Source organism: Rhinoraja longicauda, chromosome 11 (genome assembly GCF_053455715.1).
Source record: "Rhinoraja longicauda isolate Sanriku21f chromosome 11, sRhiLon1.1, whole genome shotgun sequence".
NCBI classification, from domain to species: domain Eukaryota; kingdom Metazoa; phylum Chordata; class Chondrichthyes; order Rajiformes; family Arhynchobatidae; genus Rhinoraja; species Rhinoraja longicauda.
Genome location: NC_135963.1, coordinates 14,891,446 through 14,910,659, shown reverse-complemented (window position 1 = coordinate 14,910,659; position 19,214 = coordinate 14,891,446). Strand labels below are relative to the sequence as shown.

Below are 19,214 nucleotides of genomic sequence, written 5' to 3'. Positions count from 1 at the left end.
GCGCTGACTTCTGGCTGTGCTGTGCGGGGCGGCGCTGACTTCTGGCTGTGCGGGGCGACCCTGACTTCCGGCTGTGCTGTGCGGGGCGGCGCTGACTTCCGGCTGTGCTGTGCTGTGCGGGGCGGCCCTGACTTCCGGCTGTGCTGTGCGGGGCGGTGGCGACGATGCAGGTGAGATGGCGGCGGTCGCGGAAACCCCCTCGCTGCTGTGCCCCCGGGTGATGCGGAACAGGCGGGGGAGGGACATTCACCCGTCTGCAGCGGTCTCGGTCGTTGCATTCTGATGAACTGGACGAAATCTGAGAGCGGCGGCGACAACATCAACGTTCATTCATTCATAGCAGCCAGCGCCAACAACATGACAGTAACTCAGCCCCAGCTCAGGCCAATAACTCACGATGCCAGTGGGCGAGAGCTTGGTTCGGACGTTGAGTCGTCGTCCCCCCCCCCCCCCCCCCCCCAGTCACTGAAAGTAAGCGTGTAGGTACAGCAGGCAGTGAAGAAAACTAATGGCATGTTGGCCTTCATAACGAGAGGATTTGAGTATAGGAGCAAAGAGGTCCTTCAGCAGTTGTGCAGGGCCCTGGTGAGACCACATCTGAAGTATTGTTTCCATTTTTCGTCTCCTAATTTGAGGAAGGACATCCTTGATGTTGAGGCAGTGGCACAGCATAGGTTCATGAGGTTAATCCCTGGGTTGGCGGGACTGTCATGAGGAAAGATTGGAATGACTGAGCTTGTATTCACTGCAGTTTAGAAGGATGAGAGATCTTACGGAGACGTATAAAATTATAAAAGGACTGGACAGGCTAGATTCAGGAAAAATGGTCCCAATGTTGGGAGAGTCCAGAACCAGGGGACACAGTCTAAGAATAAAGGGGAGGCCATTTAAAACTGAGGTGAGAAGAAACTTTTTCACCCAGAGTTGTGAATTTGTGGAAATCTCTGCCACAGAGGGCAGTGGAGGCCAAATCACTGGATGAATTTAAAAGAGAGTTAGAGCTCTAGGGGCTAGTGGAATTAAGGAATATGGGGAGAAGGCAGGCACAGGTTACTGATTGTGGATGATCAGCCGTGATCACAATGAATGGCGGTGCTGACTCGAAGGGCCAAATGGCCTCCTCCTGCACCTATTTTTAATGTTTCTATGTAATCAGCCGTTGCCTACCCAAATCCCTGTATAATCTATCCCTCAGAATACTCTAATAACTTTCCAGCTGCAGATGGTAAACACACTGGCCTAAAGCACACACCCAGCATTTTATCTGCAGCCCTTCTTGAAAAGAGGCACATTTGCCACCCTCCAGTCTTCCAGCACCTTTCCTGTATTTAAGGACGACTTGTAAATTTCAACTACCTTCATACATGATAGATAGCACCTTCAGTCACCAGTTGTCCCAAATACCGGCCACCGAATGGTGAACGAGGTCTGATTGACCTGGACGATGACACGTTAGCCTGTATTTACCTCCCCTTTACCTAATCTGACACCATTGAGATAATAATCTGCCTCTTTGTTTTTGCTGCCAGTGGATAGCTTCATATTGATCTACATTATACTGCATCTGCCATGCATCTGCCCACTCACTCAACCTGTCCAAGTCACCCTCCTAACATCCTCTTCGCAGTTCACACTGCCAACCAGCTTTGTGTCATCTGCAAAACATGCTAGTGTTACTTCTAATTCCATCATCCAAATCATTAATATATATTGTAAATAGTTGCGGCCCCAGCACCAAGCCTTGCGGCACTCCACTTGCCACTGCCTGCCATTCTGAAAAGGACCCTTTTATTCCTACTCTTTGCTTCCTGTCTGCCAACCAATTCTCTATCCATGTCAATACCCTACCCCCAATACCATGTGCTCTAATTTTGCTCACCAACCTCCTGTGTGGGTCCTTATCAAAGGCTTTCTGAAAGTCTAGATACACTACATCCACTGGTTCTCCTTCATCCATTTTACGTGCCACATCCTCAAAAAATTCCAGAGGATTAGTCAAGCGGGAATTTCCCTTCATAAATCCATGCTGACTAGGACCAATCCTTTTACTGCTATCCAAATGCGCCATTATTACCTCTTTAATAATTGACTCCAGCATCTTCCCCACCACCGATGACAGGCTAACTGGTCTATAATTCCCCGTTTTCTCTCTAGCTCCTTTCTTGAAAAGTGGGATAACATTAGCTAACCTCCAATCCACAGGAACTGATCCTGTATCTATTGAACATTGGAAAATGGTCACCAATGCATCACGATTTCTAGAGCCACCTCCTTGAGTACGCTGGGATGCAGACCATCAGGCCCTGGGGATTTATCAGCCTTCAGTCTACCCAATACTATTTCTCGCCTAATGTTTCTATCGCAATATTGAGGGAGTCATGAGACAGGAAGATGGTGGAAGAAAATGGTATTTGAGAATAGATGACCAGTCATGATTGCGAAGAATGGTAGAGTAGATTTGAAGGGGCCAGATGGCTATTCCTGCTCCTGTTTTTGATGTTCCGGCTGCACACTATATTGAAGAGACATGGACTCACCAAACCCTTTCCCCAGTTCCTAGCAGACACATTATCCAAAGCAATTCCCCTCAATCAATCTTTAACCATTCATTAATGGGAGCAGGCTCCCACTACCTACAGGGAACTACAGGCCGGTGAGCCTGACGTCAGTCGTGGGTAAGAAAATGGAGGGGGTTCCGAGAGGCACTATGCACCAGCATTTGGACAGGCAATAAATGATTAAGGCTATTTCATGCCCCACAAATTTATTAGTGTTTTTATTTTAAGAGGTCGCCAAGGGGATTGTTGACAGGGCACTGGATGTTGCCTTTAGCATGGCCTTTGACAAAGTCCTGTATTGTAGGCTAGTCTGGAAAGTTGAGTACATGGTACCTAGTGTAAGCTAGCCACTGGCTTCCAAATAGGTTTAGTGGCAGGAATTAGGTGGAGGGTTGTTTTTTGATTGCAGGGCTATGACCAGTGGATTGAAACTTTCATCTTCATCGGTAGTAGCATCAGAATGTAACATTACACCCAACTGTCTTCGTACAGGGGCGGCAACAAAATGAGACTAATGACATGGTAATCTCTTAAATTGCCATATCAGAAGTATTGCAGAAGTTACATTTGTTTGGCATCTATGAATGCGACAGAGGGATAAAAGTATCGCAAGTTGTATTAGACATGATTGGAGTTATTAATGGAAGTGAGAATGAAAAATGGGCATCCTTACAAAATCTTTGACCAACATGAAAAACTATTTGATAGCATTGTTATGTTGCTACATCTGGAAGCATTTGGCACTCACGGGTATAGAGGTACGTAGCTCATTCTAAAAAAAATTCCTTTCGCCTTAAGCCAACATCCTCTTGTTTCAGACACCCCTACCATTTGGGGAAAAGACTAACTATTTCATCTTATCTATGCCCCTCATGATTTTATAAACTTTGGAGGGGGGGGGGGGGTTGGGGGAAGAGTTGTAGAGGCTGCTACAATTGCGGCATTTAAATACACGGACATATACATGGATAGGAAAGGTTTGGATGGAAGTGGACCAGATGCAGGGAAGTGGGACTCAGTCAGTTAGGCAACTTGGTGGACAGGCTGGGCAGCAGGGCATGTTTCCACGCTGTACAGCCCTACGAATGGATTTTGAATTCAATGTTTAGATACAGCTTGGATTATCAGAACGGTGCGCAGCGGTAGAGTTGCTGCCTTACAGCGAATGCAGACTCAGGTTCGATCCTGACTATGGCCGCCGTCTGTACGGAGTTTGTACGTTCTCCCCGTTCTGACCTGCGTGGGTTTTCTCCGAGATCTTCGGTTTCCTCCCACACTCCAAAGACGTACAGGTATGTAGGTTAATTAGCTGGGCAAATGCAAAAATTGTCCCTATTGGGTGTAGGATAGTGTTAGTGTGCGGGGATCGCTGGGCCGCGCGGACCCGGTGGGCCGAAGGGCATGTTTCTGCGCTGTATCTCTAAATCTAAACTCCTGGATGTCACTATTACAAAAATGCTGCCAAACTACAGAGTTGTCCTTTTTTCACCTCTGGAATGAAACCTGTCAAAATGCAACATGCGATTGAAAATTAAATGTTCACTTTTCACAGCCACAAGAAGAAAAGCAGTTGGAGTCATCAGTGGATGCAATTATCAGTCGTGTGGCTGATCTGAAGAACTCTTTGGCCTCTTTCATCCTGAAATTAGAGAATGAATTTGACCGAATGAACTGGTATGATGCCCATTGGAAAGCATGCTCCCTTCTCTCTCAATTGCAAATATTTTTTGACATACAAATTCCTTCAATGTCTGTTTGAAAATATCCCCTTAAAATTTAGAAATCTGCAAACCAGCTTGAAGACCTCCAGTGGGTTTAAATATGCAAAACCCGCATATTGGCATATTTATTACTGATCACCCAGGCAGAAGTCGGCATATCTTGGATGTGGCTTTTATGTTTGTCCTTCCTTCTCTCTTCATTTTTTGCAAGGGGGCCACAAAACCTTACTTTTCGTCATTGAATATTGAGAAGGGGAGGGTTCCTTGCCTGAATTCTGTTAAAGGAGTTGCAAGTGATAGTCAGTAGGTATATAATTTATATTAGAGCCATTGTGTAAGCAAGAACTATGTTGCAAAATGTAACATCAACAGTAATGATTCTTATCTATTGGAGATCAGTTTTCAAATGATGTCTGCTACCCGCTGTGACCATGCAGCTGCTGTTCCCCATACAGGAGGGTTCTGGCTTGCACTGCTGCACCTTGTGATCTTAAAATTGATTACTATTTGTAAGCATCAATATGTTTGAATATCATCGTGACTGCTACTTGCTTATATCAGTTGTTCCTTCTCTTACTATGTGTCCTGACTATGGCACACTGCTCCCTGACAAGCTCAAGTCCAAAATAAACTTATTTCGATCCCGTCTCTCATTCCGATTACGACTACGTTAAAAAAAAACCTTTGCCATGTTCTTTCCAAATTGCGATGTACATCGTATCAGCTGTAAAGTTTTGCTGCAGCTGCTTTAGCCTTACCTGACTTGCAACTGTTCTACAGGCCCTCAGTCTTGGACAACTTTGCCCTGGTATCTGGGCAGCTGAACACCTTGAACAAGCTCCTAAGGAATGATAAAACACCGATTCTAAGAAATCAGGTCATCATCCCATTGCTGCTCTCTCCTGACCGTGATGATGAATTGATGGTATGTCATGAATCCAATTACAACTACCACATTATTTCAGCAATGCTTGGATTTCTCTGACCTAGGTCTCCTTGTGCAATAGAATGGGTAAGATAGAGCTCTTAATGATAGCAGAGTCGGGGGGTATGGGGAGAGGGCAGGAATGGAGTACTGATTGTGAATGATCAGCCATGATCACATTGAATGGCGGTGCTGGTTCGAAGGGCCGAATGGCCTCCTCCTGCACCTATTGTGTATTGTCTATTGACTATCTGCAATGAGCTGAGTATTGCAGAGCCAGTTGAATTCCCTCTGTATTCTGCGTTTACTACCAGAATTCTTCAATACTTAACAATTAATTTACAGGGGGAGTTATATTATGTTTCAAAAAAGGAGTATCGTGGAAAACGATATGACAGTGAAAGCAAGAGAATGACCAAGGAAATAGGATGGGTTGATGATGTCTTAATAACAAGAGTAAAAAAAGTTATTTGTCTTCATAACTTTGACATTCATCCAGTTCAAGCAGGAAAGGGAAGACGTGACACAAAGCAACATACTGAGTCTTACATATAAAAACAGATAATTCAAGAAATAAGCACAGCATGTCATGCAAGATTTATGCAAAAAAGATGGTTAATCTTTCAGCTCAATGAACTTTCATTAAACACTGAGCTGAAAATGTAACTGTCTCTCTTCACAAGTGCTGCTGAGTGTTTCGGGAGGAATTTTGATCCTGATAAGTATCTCAGTAAGGCATGATGTTACAAAATGCTTTTTTAAAACCTTAGCTAGACATAAAATGCTGGAGTAACTGTGGGACAGGCAGCATCTCGAGAGAAGGAATGGGTGACGTTTTGGGTCGAGGCCCTTCAGACTGAAAGTCATGGGAAAGGGAAACTAGAGATATAGACAATGATGATTGTTAGATTTAGCTCTTTGGGCTGAAAGAATCAAGGGATATGGGGGGAAAAACAGGAATGGAGTACTGATTTTAAATAATCAGCCATGATCATATTAAATGGCGATGCTGGCTGAAAGGGCCGAATGGCCTACTCCTGCACCTATTTTTTAATGTAGACAGATATGGAACAAATGAATGAAAAACATGCAAAAAAGTAACAATGATAAAGGACACAGGCCATTGTTAGCTGTTTGCTAGGTAAGAATGAAAAGCTGCCGTGACTTGGCTGGTGGAAGGATGGAGAGAGAGGGAATGCAGGGGTTACTTGAAGTTGGAGAAATCAGCAGTTTGTGTCTATATTCGGTTTAAACCAGCATCTGCAGTTTCTTCTTATACATATTAAAAATCTTTGAGTTCTTTGGGAGGTGGGAGGAAATGCTGCTTGTTAGCGATCTAACGCAGGGAAAATTGAGACTGATTTTGGTGTTCACTCTGTATGCAGGCTGTGTAAAATTATCTAGGTTACGATATTTTACCTCATGATAGCTTCCACAAATGGCTGCATTGAAATTTATGACTTTACCTTTTAATCTTACAAATTCATACAGCCCAGCTACGATAATTAATTATGTTCACAGTGAAGCACTTTCTATAAATTATCAAAGGTTCTCATTATATTTCAAGGTGAAAAATATCAAGTGGTGAGCCAACTCCGTGTAGCTAAATTAATTATTTATTTACAATTAAGTGATTTATAAATCCAAACAATATTTTAGAAAGGAAATTGTATCTAGAATAGTAGCGACTTAAAATTCACCTCTATTGCTCTCAATGCAAAGTACTTTGGCACATATTCAGTACTCGAGCAGCACCCTAGAAATGTGAGCAACCATTACGCTTTCTCTGTTGCGGGGATACCTGAGAGAGATATATAAAATTAAGAGACCCATCGGTCGAGTAGGCAGGCAGAGCCTATTTCCAGAGATGGAAATTTTAAATACTCTAGGGCAGAGCTTTAAGGCGAGAGAGCCAAAGTTTAGCGGATATGTGTCAGCAGGTTTTGTTGCGTAGAGGGCGGTGAGTCCCCAGAACCCGCTGCAAAGGGCGGTGGTGGAGGTAGATACGATAGTGACATTTAAGGGACGTTTGAATAAACACTTGGATACGCAGAGAATGGAGAGATATGCATTATGTGCAAGCGGATAAGGGTTGGTCTTGGCATCATGTTTGGCACAGTGTGGGCAGAAGGGCCTGTTCCTGTGCTGAATTGCTCTGCCCTTGCCTTGTTCTGGAGGAAAGGGGATACGAGCAAAGATGCGACAGAAATATATGAGACTCCTCAAAGGCTCTGCCTCGGAGTGAAAGTCACAAAGTATAACCAAAATACTTGTGAGTGTCTATGGGTTTTAATGGATATTTGTCAGTCAGCTATTCCCTGACTTAGAGATAGAGACATCCAGAAAGGAAGCAGAAGAAAGGAACCACATTAAGACGTCAGACGCAGGGCAGAAGCTGGCTGTAAAAGGCATGACATTTTTGAGTTCATCAAGAATGTAAGAACCAGTACAGAAATCAATGTACCGGAAAACAGTTTAAGGAAGGAAGCCTAATAGTGAAACTATTTTAATTGTGTCACATGTCATTTGTCTTTAATAAATCTTTGCTGCTATTTATTTATTTTCTGGGTATCTGCTCATGTTTTCTCAGGTTATTATCTTCAACAGCTTTCCCACCACTGAAGTTAGACAGATTGACCAATGGTTCTTGTGTTTATGTTTATAATCTTTCTTGAACAAGGGTACATCACTTGCAATTCTCCAGAAAAGGGCACATCGCTTGTAATTCTCTGGAGGCTTAGAGGCATATGACCAGTAACTCTGCGACTTCTACCATCATTTCTCTCAGCAACCTATGAAGAATTTTGTTCTGATTAAATAACTTTGTATACTTTTGGAGAGAAGTATTGATTTTCTTTCAAAACTTAAACTGCACCTTTTTATTCTTATGGAATTACAAGGTTTCGAAATGTTTCAGTGATTATAACCTTGTCTGCTGATTCATGCCTTTCTTTCATAGAAACTAACAGAGGGTCGAGTTCCAGTTTTCAGTCACGAGGTGGTTCCAGATCATCTCCGAACTAAACCAGATCCAGAAGTCGAAGAACAGGAAAAGCAGCTGAGTGCAGAGGCAGCACGCCTGGCACCTGACGTGGCTCAGGTACAGCATCGTTTTCATTCGGAAATGTTTAACATGCGTGAGTGCAGCACAGGAACGGGCACTTCAGCCCACGATGTCTGTGTCAACAAGATGCCATATTAAACCAACTCCTGCCTGTACGTGATTCATATCCTGCATGTTCATGTACCTTTCTAAAAATGTCCTAAACACCACTATCGCATCTGCTTCTACCACCACCCATGGCAGTGTGTTCCAGACCGACCATTCCCTGAGTAAAAAAGACATGCCCTGCTGATCTCCTTTAAACTCCCTCCTCTCACCATAAAACTCTTGCATTTTACATTTCTATCCTTGGAAGAAGATTCAGACTGTGTACCCTATCTGTGCTTCTCATCATTTTATAATCTTCTACAAAGTATCCCTGTTCTATATACATTCGACGTCCATCTTCAAGGAAGAAGGAATGCAATTTCAGGAATTAATGGGGAACAACATGTCAAGAGTAAGTGAGGGACTGAAATTACCATTAGTTAAATGGAAAATAGTAATGGAGAAATTAATTGAAATGAAAACCAATAAATCCCAGAATCTGGAAACACACCGAATTGCAGATGTTGGAATCTTAAGTAAAACAAACTTCCACCACTATATTTATTTTACAGTTTTCTCCTACCCTACTACAAGCAGTTTGAAGAAGGGTCCTGATCTGAAGTATCACCTATCCATTCCCTCCACAGATGCTGCCTGACCCGCTGAGTTACTCTAGCACTTTGTGTTTTGCTCAAAATCCCAGGACCTACATCCCAAAGTTTTGAAAGTGATCACTAAAGAGATAACAAGTGCACTGGTTATCATCTTTTAAACCATATATTCCAGAACTGTCCCTGCAAATTTGGAGGTAGCAACTGTAACCTTCATCTTCAGGAATGCAGGAAGAGAAAGTTTTTAAACTATGCAATATCAATTCTCAGGGAAAGGCTAGAATCTATTAAAGAAGGATACTTAGAAACAATAATGCACCCCTTCCAACTTTGCCGGAAAGTTTCCGCTTTCTTATTTCATTTCCGCCATTCCGATTTCGCCTCACATTTTTCTGCAAAACAGTCGGTAATTGCAATTTGTCAATTCGGCCGCGAGAGGTCGCTAGGAGTTCCGCGAGAAATCCCCCATGCCTTGGGTCTCCACGAAAATGTGGCACCTAAGCTGGGCAAGGCAGCCAATCTCAACCTCATCGGGACTTCCATGGCCGATCAATGGGTTGAATATGCAACCCGCGGCCGGGGCTCTGGAACTCCAGCCCAGCTGGAGCCAGCACAGATATCCCCATAGCCAACTTCCTTGGCCGGCTGGAAAAACCACCAAAGCTCTGCAACCAAAAGTGCCAGAAAATCAGTGGTGGAACTGTAATGAGTAAATATTAAATTTAAGTGCAAAACTATATAACTACATTAATTAAGACGGGGTTAAAATATAAAGCACTGCAGAAAAGCCAATTACCACCTTTTTGGCAGTCTCAAGGCAGATTATTATCTGAATGGTGTCAAGTTAGGAAAAGGGGACGTACAACGAGATCTGGGTGTCCTAGTGCATCAGTCACTGAAAGGAAGCATGCAGGTACAGCAGGCAGTGAAGAAAGCCAATGGAATGTTGGCCTTCCTAACAAGAGGAGTTGAGTATAGGAGCAAAGAGGTCCTTCTGCAGTTGTACAGGGCCCTAGTGAGACTGCACCTGGAGTACTGTGTGCAGTTTTGGTCTCCAAATTTGAGGAAGGATATTCCTGCTATTGAGGGCGTGCAGCGTAGGTTTACTAGGTTAATTCCCGGAATGGCGGGACTGTCATATGTTGAAAGACTGGAGCGGCTATGCTTGTATACACTGGAATTTAGAAGGATGAGAGGGGGTCTTATCGAAACATATAAGATTATTAAGGGGTTGGACACGTTAGAGGCAGGAAACGTGTTCCCAATGTTGGAAGAGTCCAGAACCAGGGGCCACAGTTTAAGAATAAGGGATCGGCCATTTAGAACGGAGATGAGGAAAAACTTTTTCATTCAGAGTTGTAAATCTGTGGAATTCACTGCCTCATAAGGCAGTGGAGGCCAATCCTCTGAATGCATTCAAGAGAGAGCTAGATAGAGCTCTTAAGGATAGCGGAGTCAGGGGTTATGGGGAGAAGGCAGGAACGGGATACTGATTGAGAATGATCAGCCATGATCACATTGAATGGCGGTGCTGGCTTGGGCCGAATGGCCTCCTCCTGCACCTATTGTCTATTGTAATGTTTCAACCGTTTTACTCATTTATTTCTGCCGTTACAGAAATATGTTCAGACTATGAACAAAATGTGCGGCAACCTACTTGACAAACTCAACAACACCCGTGAAGAGCGGGAGTCTGAGAGTGGAGGTACACAACAAACAAAGCAATACTTCATAATTGTTCAAGTGCAATTTTCTAATAAATTTTTAAAAGTGCTCTGAAATCTAACCGCCACATCATTAACAGCATAGTTTAGAGATCCAGCATGGAAACAGGTCATTTGGCCCACTGATTCTGCACCGACCAGCGATCATCCGTACACGAGTTCTATATTATCCCAGTTTCACATCCTTCACGCAAGGGACAAAATTACAGAAGCCAATTAACCTACAAAGCTGAGATACTTTGGGATTATGGGAGGAAACCGGAGTACTCGGAGAAAGCCCACATGGTCACAGGGAGAACATGCAAACTCCATACAGACAGCACCTGTAGTCAGGATCGAACCTGGGTTTGTGGTGCTTTAAGGTGCTTTCAGTTATTAAAGATGTGATAGCATCACATTTGGAAAGTGGTGAAATCATCGGACAAAGTCAGCATGGATTTACCAAAGGCAAATCATGTCTGACGAATCTTATAGAATTTTTCGAGGATGTAACTAGTAGAGTGGATAAGGGAGAACCAGTCGATGTGTTATATCTGGACTTTCAGAACGCCTTCGACAAGGTCCCACATAGGAGATTGGTGTACAAACTTAAAGCACACGGTATTGAGGGTTCAGTGTTGAGGCGGATAGAAAATTGGTTGGCGGACAGGAAGCAAAGAGTAGGGATAAACGGGTCCTTTTCGGAGGCAGTGACTAGTGGGGTACCGCAAGGCTCAGTGCTGGGACCCCAGTTATTTACAGTGTATATTAATGATTTGGACGAGGGAATTGAATGCAACATCTCTAAGTTTGCGGATGACACGAAGCTGGGTGGCAGTGTTAGCTGCGAGGAGGATGCTAGGAGGCTGCAGAGTGACTTGGATAGATTAGGCGAGTGGGCAAATGCATGGCAGATGCAATATAATGTGGATAAATGTGAGGTTATCCACTTTGGCGGCAAGAACAGGAAAGCAGAGTATTACCTGAATGGTGACCGATTGGGAGAAGGGGAGATGCAACGTGACCTGGGTGTCATGGTGCACCAGTCATTGAAAGCAAGCATGCAGGTGCAGCAGGCAGTGAAGAAAGCGAATGGTATGTTGGCATTCATAGCAAGAGGATTTGAGTTTGGGAGCAGGGAGGTTCTGCTGCAGTTGTACAGGGCCTTGGTGAGACCGCACCTGGAGTATTGTGTGCAGTTTTGGTCTCCTAACCTGAGGAAAGACGTTCTTGCCTTAGAGGGAGTACAGAGAAGGTTCACCAGATTGATCCCTGGGATGGCGGGACTTACATATGAGGAAAGACTGGATAGACTGGGCTTGTACTCGCTGGAATTTAGAAGACTGAGGGGGGATTTTATAGAAACATATAAAATTCTTAAGGGGTTGGAGAGGCTAGATGCGGGAAGATTGTTCCCGATGTTGGGGGAGTCCAGAACCAGGGGTCACAGCTTAAGGATAAGGGGGAAGTCTTTTAGGACCGAGATGAGAAAACATTTCTTCACACAGAGTGGTGAGTCTGTGGAATTCTCTGCCACAGAAGGTAGTTGAGGCCAGTTCATTGGCTGTATTTAAGAGGGAGTTAGATGTGGCCCTTTTTGCTAAAGGGATCAGGGGGTATGGAGAGAAGGCAGGTACAGGCTACTGAGCTGGATGATCAGCCATGATCATATTGAATGGCGGTGCAGGCTCGAAGGGCCGAATGGCCTACTCCTGCACCTATTTTCTATGTCTATGTTTCTAAGGCAGCAACTCTATCGCTGCGCCGCTGTGCCACTCCAAGCAGAAGAATCAGATTATTCCGCTAGTCATGTTGATCCTAAATTCAAACCTGATGCCTATATTTTATATCAACCATCCACATGGTTATGATAAGCGGGATAGCTAGAACAGTGGAATCTTTGAAAATGTGTCATTTGTGCCCTGTTGCATCTCTGAGCATCTTAGTTAGTTACTGAGAAAAAGTCTGTATGGTGTCATGGATGATAATTTGGTAAATTCAGACCCTCAGTACTTGGGCTAAATATTGGCAATTAATTCTTGTCATTCTCCATTCAAGCTCTGCCTTCAGTGAATCATGGGTGAGGAAGTGGCGGCGCCTAACGGCTGCGGCTCGCTAGCAGTCTGTCTTTTTTTCCTTTTTTTTTTTTTGTGTCGGTTTTGGGATGTTTTTTTTTTTTTGGTTGTGTATGTGTGGGGGGTGGTGGTGTGGGGGGGGTGGGGGAAACCTTTCTCTTTTAGGTCTCTTCCTCATGGCGCGGGGTGCGGCTCGGCCGCGGGGCCTAACATCGCCCGGTGCGGCTCGGCCGCGGGGCTTTTCATCGCTGGTGCGGCTCGGCCGCGGGACTTAGCTGCGCACGGCTCGGCCGCGGGACTTTACATCACCTGGTGCGGCTCGGCCGCGGGACTTTGCATCGCCCGGGAGGGAGGGGGGGAGGAGAGGGTGCTGCACCAATGAAGGAGAGGTTTGGGCCCCAACGGATCCACTTGGTCTAGTGACTTTTTATATGACGTATGGAGCCTCCTCACTGCATCACTAGAGGCTCTGTTACCCTGCAGACTGAGCCCTAGGAAGGGATTCCAGGAAAATGAGGTCCCGGCCAGCAAGATCTGGTCAACTCTAACATTGTAGAGGAATTTAATATTGGTACGAACTTGCAGCATTTGAACTTGCAATGCTTCTTTTAGCCTTGCGACAGAACAAGCAGACCTTCAACCCAGCTGATACCAATGCTCTCGTGGCAGCAATTGGATTTGGAAAAGGATTATCAAAACCAATCAGACAGCCCCAAGTTGGCCCAGTGGCTGCAGGTCAATCTGTTCCAGGTGGTGGCCTGCAGGGAGGTCCAACCCTGTCCCAGGTGACAATTCAAGGTGGCCCAAGCCAGCCGGGAATGCCTGGCCAAGTTCCATCGCAGCCAGGTAAGCAGTACATATCAGTATTCCCATCTATTGTGTTGGTAGAAAGTTGTACTGTTGCCAAAACATGGTTATTTGTGTCTTTGTGAAGCTTTATTAGTATAACTCAAAACCTTTACTCATCGTCAAGAAAACTTCCGTTGCATCATCCCAAAATTGATATACTTATTTTGGTGATCTCTGATTATCCAAAAGGAATTTGAAGCCCAGAAATTGCATTTTGGGGCTGTATTCTCACTTTAAATATAAGCATTTTAATTCTGCTCTGATAATGTAATACATGTAGGCTTTAACAACATTGAATAATAACTATCTGAGTGAAATTGGCTCAGTACAGGTGAATTGTTCTTCACTAAGCAGTTCCAATACAAGTTAACGGTTTAAATAAAAAGGCTAAGGGGGGTAAAAATGGAAGTTGGTTGGAACATTCTTTTACAAATGGGAATACACTTAAGATATCAAAAAAATAGTGAAATATATAGAGTAAGCCTGTCAAAATGTGCAACAAATGTTCTTAAAAGGGCAAAGAATTTACAGGATATGGCAAGAAGGAAGTGGGCATTTTCTATTTTTATTATTTATCAATTCAAATGCTCTATTACCATTCAAATGTTCTATTCCCCTTGTTTTGTGAATTCAATCTGGAACTGAATTACTTTGCAGAATTAAATTCAGTTCTTGCATTTGTCATTGATAGAGATTACAATATGTTTTGTGTCAAAATTACAAAATCATAAAATATATTTATTGATTATGAAGGATGCTGGATAATTATCGCAGATAATGGATTTCACATCCTGTACTTTCTGCGAGTCCGATTAGAAGTATAAAAGTATTTATTTCACAAAATGCTGGAGTAACTCAGCAGGTCAGGCAGCATCTCAGGAGAGAAAGAATGACAATAGACAATAGGTGCAGGAGTAGGCCATTCAGCCCTTCGAGCCAGCACCGCCATTCAATGCGATCATGGCTGATCACTCTCAATCAGTACCCCGTTCCTGCCTTCTCCCCATACCCCCTCACTCCGCTATCCTTAAGAGCTCTATCCAGCTCTCTCTTGAAAGCATCCAACGAACTGGCCTCCACTGCCTTCTGAGGCAGAGAATTCCACACCTTCACCACCCTCTGACTGAAAAAGTTCTTCCTCATCTCCGTTCTAAATGGCCTACCCCTTATTCTCAAACTGTGGCCCCTTGTTCTGGACTCCCCCAACATTGGGAACATGTTATCTGCCTCTAATGTGTCCAATCCCCTAATTATCTTATGTTTCAATAAGATCCCCCCCTCATCCTTCTAAATTCCAGTGTATACAAGCCCAATCGCTCCAGCCTTTCAACATACGACAGTCCCGCCATTCCGGGAATTAACCTAGTGAACCTACGCTGCACGCCCTCCATAGCAAGAATATCCTTCCTCAAATTTGGAGACCAAAACTGCACACAGTACTCCAGGTGCGGTCTCACCAGGGCCCGGTAGAACTGTAGAAGGACCTCTTTGCTCCTATACTCAACTCCTCTTGTTACGAAGGCCAACATTCCATTGGCTTTTGGGTCGAGACCCTTCTTCAGACTGAAGAAGGGTCTCGACCTGAAACGTCACCCATTCTTTCTCTCCTGAGATGCTGCCTGACCTGCTGAGTGAACTAAATACCTTCGATTTGTACCAGCACCTGTAGTTATTTTCTTACACTAGAAGTATAAAAGTGCTCCCCTTCAGTTTTATATCTTCTCTTTTTTTCCAGGTAAAATGCCAAGTACCATAAAAACCAACATCAAGTCTGCAATGCATCCATATCAGCGATGAGCCCTGAGCCATGGACATTGTCATAACAACGCATATAGTGCAAGGAACAAACTGAGATGAATGTTAACGTTATTGATAGTTTGAAGGCTCTTTAAAAGTTAAGCATTTGTATATTCATGAAACTTGATTCATTCATTGTAGTACACTTCACTCGAGGTGGTACATTGATATTAAATACAACACACATGAAAGCACTGCTGAACTTTAAAAAGATTCTTACAAGAAACATTCAGTGAATAGCTTTCCTTTTTGTTCATCGCATCCCAATGATCAATAAATCTCCGGGTTCCAAGTGATATTAGCTTAGTGTGTAGATACAGCGCAGAAACAGGCACAGGCCCTTCGGCCCACCGAGTCCGCACCGACCAGCGATCCCCGCAAGGTTAACAAGCCAACACACACCAGGGACCATTTACACTTATACCATGTATACAAACCCAAGCCAATTAACCTGCAGACCTGTATGTCTTTGGAGTGTGGGAGGAAACCGAAGTTCTCAGAGAGTTCTCCCACGGGGAGAACGTACAAACTCCGTATAGACAGTACCCGTAGTCGGGATCGAACCCGTGTCTCCGGTGCTGCAAGCGCTAAGGCAGCAACTCTACCGCTGCGCTACCGTGCTGCCCATCTCTATTCTAGAGATACATTGATAATTAATTATCTTTACTGTCATTTCAGCAGTTTGGAATGGTTCGATAGTACATATGTGTCCAAAGATTTACTTAAATATGTTTTCTGCACAGCTGTTTTGTATCATGTCAAACATTGTTTTCATTTTAATGCTATCTTAAAGGTATAATCCACTAATTATGATTTAATACCTATTAAGGTAATGTTTCCTCCAGCTTTTAAAATTGATTCTTATTTATATTTGTCTTTTTTTTTAAACTCTACCATCCAATGTTGTTGGATACATTTGTATAAAGTATGTAACCATTGGCTTAATAAAATACTTTTATTTTCACACTTCCCTCACCTCACCTGTATCCACCAATTGCTTGTCCTGACCCAACCTCTCTTCCAGGTTCTGTGTGTGCTGGTGCGTATTCACATAAAGCCAAATAGATTAAACCATCCCTATCCTAATAAGCATCAGTAATGTAGATAATTGATTACTTTTCACTGCCCTCTCTGCTGTCCAGACCAATTTGTTCCTCTCTCAGACTCAGAGTCTGAAGAAGGGTCTCGACCCAAAACCTCACCCATTCCTTCTTTCCGGAGATGTTGTCTGTCCTGCTTAGTTACTCCAGCATTTTGTGTCTACCTTGTTCCTCTCTCAGTTCTGACAAAGAATCCCAGTGAGAAAATGTTAAGTTTTCCATTCCACCGATGCTGCCTAATTTGTTATTTTAGATTTCAAGCATCTACAATTTTTTTGATGCAATGTGCAAGATTTCCATTACATTCAATCAAAACTTACAAGTAATACATGTAATGAATGTTCTAAAATAATTGGAAATAAGGACTTCCACAGGGATAGACACAAGGAACAGCAGACAAATACAGACTGGAGTAACTCAGCGGGTAAGGCAACATCTCTGGAGAACATGGATAGGCGACATTTCGGGTTGGGATCCTTCATCAGACTGACTGTACTAGGGTGGGGAAAGTTGGAAGAGAGTTGGGGCCAGGACAAGTGATTGGTGACGTGGGGGATGAATGGCAAATGGTTGGACAAAGGTCAGAGACGAAAAGACAAAAGGTCGTGAGACAAGGAGAGAAGAGGCGATACAGGATATAGTTGTTAGCATTGCGGCACAACAGTTCCATAGATAAAATCCAATGTCTGCAAAGGGTTGAGGTGAATTGGACTGTACCCCAGTTTATGGAAAGACCAGGTTTAGAAGGGTCTCGACCGAAACGTCACCCATTCCTTCTCTCCAGAGATTCTGGCTGTCCCACTGAGTGACTCCAGCTTTTTGAGTCTACGGTTTAAACCAGCATCTGCAGTTCCTTCTTACACTTACATTTTGTGTCTATGGATGGATGGACCGCTGAGAAGCCTGATAATAGAGGGGAAGAAGCTGTACCTGTGTCAGGTCCACGACAGATCGTTGGTAATAATATCGCCAAGGAACTTGAGGCTCTTAACCATTTCCACGAAGATAGACACAAAAAGCTGGAGTAACAACGCGACAGGCAGCATCTCTGGAGAGAAGGAATGGGTCACGTTTCGGGTCGCGTCCCTTCAGATACGAAACGTCACCCATTCCTTCTCTCCAGAGATGCTGCCTACCCTGCTGAGTTACTCCAGCTTTTTGAGTACGGTTTAAACCAGCATCTGCAGTTCCTTCTTACGCTTAACCATTTCCACCATTGATGCTGATTGACGTGTGTACTCCATCACATTCTCTGAAATTGATAATTAGCTCCTTTGCCAGAAAACTTGCCCCGACACCATGTCACTAAGGTTACTATCTCTTTCCAGCACTGTCTTATTGTTTGTGATTCGGACCACCACAGTGGTGTCAAACTTATTGCTGGGGTTAGAGCTGAATTTTGCACACAACCATGAGCACATAGGCGGTATGGTAGGGGACTGAGAATGCATCCTTGCGGGGTTGCTGATTTCTAGGTCCAGGATTTTGGAGACAAGTTTGGATATGATTGTGGTATTAAAGACGAGCAATAGTCCATTAAATAGGAGTCCTTGTTTAGGTGATCCAGAGCTGAAGGGAGGATAACTTGTTCAGGGCATTGCGTTATTGTAATGTTGGTCCAGTGTTTTGTGTTCAAGTCTCTGAAGGTATGCTTTGATTGGGATCAAGGCCAGAATGTAATCCAGTAAAATGCGTCTGGTAATATATTAAAAGTCTCAGCGTTTTAGATTGAATGCTCTTAATAATTACAAGTTCCACTACCAGTGTCTAGAAAAGAGTTGCTTAGTGATTTTAACAGTCCTATGTGAAAGATGAATAATTAAATTATGCAATCCGTAAATCGTTGGGTGCTGGAGCTGTCTGTTAATACTCTCAAACAGATATCAGGAGAAAACTTTTGACTTACGCTGTGATAAATGGCCATAATTTGGGTTGTGCGGCACGGTGGCGCAGCGGTAGAGTTGCTGCCTTACAATGAATGCAGCGCCGGAGACTCAGGTTCGATCCTGACTACGGGTGCTGTCTGTACGGAGTTTGTACGTTCTCCCCGTGACCTGCGTGGGTTTTCTCCGATATCTTCGGTTTCCTCCCACACTCCAAAGACGTACAGGTATGTAGGTTAATTGACTGGGTAAATGTAAAAATTGTCCCTAGTGTGTGTAGGATAGTGTTAATGTGCGGGGATCGCTGGGCGGCACGGACTCGGTGGGCCGAAGGGCCTGTTTCCGCGCTGTGTCTCTAAATCTAAAAAATCATAATGATCCACACAGAGAAGAAACATTTGCTAAGAAATTCAGGTTCATCGGAGTAAAAAACGTGTGGCTCTGCCGGGCAGATTGAGAAATTACCCTCCAGGCAAGGATAAACCAATTGCAAACACTCCCAGGTACCCCCTTTGAATATTCAGACACTCCCCAGGTCCACTGCTAAATGTTCACACTCCCCAGATCCCTAGTCAATATTCACACACGCCCTGGGTCTACCCGTAAATATTCACAATTTGGGTTTTTTTTTCAGCTTTTGACTTGAATGAAACAAAATGGCGCCAGAAACATGGCGACTCTTGTGTACTTAGTATAATCTATTCCTACACTTATTGTACTTAAGTATGATTGTGCCTATTTATACAAAACTTATTACTGATTGTATGCGAAAAAGGAAGTTCACTGCATCCAAGTACATGTGACAGTAAAGTCCCCTTGAAGCATTGAAATTAAAGCAGCA

General features: G+C 43.8%; 1 protein-coding gene across 3 annotated transcripts; it reads left to right on the top strand.

The window, feature by feature from the left end:
• The first annotated feature begins 59 nt into the window (after positions 1-59).
• Positions 60-18,612, top strand: med8 (mediator complex subunit 8). 3 transcript variants are annotated; one of them, XM_078408306.1, is made up of 7 exons: positions 60-170; positions 4,111-4,232; positions 5,060-5,204; positions 8,164-8,304; positions 10,584-10,671; positions 13,357-13,590; positions 15,329-18,612. In XM_078408306.1, exons 1-7 carry the CDS (start codon positions 165-167, stop codon positions 15,388-15,390), a joined length of 798 nt encoding a protein of 265 aa, XP_078264432.1. In that variant the 5' UTR covers positions 60-164; the 3' UTR covers positions 15,391-18,612. The 3 variants fall into 3 exon arrangements, with proteins under 3 accessions (XP_078264432.1, XP_078264431.1, XP_078264434.1); XM_078408305.1 differs by lacking the exon at positions 60-170 and adding an exon at positions 468-3,316; XM_078408308.1 differs by lacking the exon at positions 60-170 and adding an exon at positions 2,161-2,675.
• Positions 18,613-19,214: the final 602 nt, after the last annotated feature.

Bases quoted from the DNA above. Each gene is read 5' to 3' on its own strand.
- med8 (XM_078408305.1), top strand. From the start codon at position 3,218: ATGGGCATCCTTACAAAATCTTTGACCAACATGAAAAACTATTTGATA. The intron at 4,233-5,059 runs GTATGATGCCCA...ACTGTTCTACAG, and splicing joins GAATTTGACCGAATGAACTG to GCCCTCAGTCTTGGACAACT. The intron at 8,305-10,583 runs GTACAGCATCGT...CTGCCGTTACAG, and splicing joins TGGCACCTGACGTGGCTCAG to AAATATGTTCAGACTATGAA.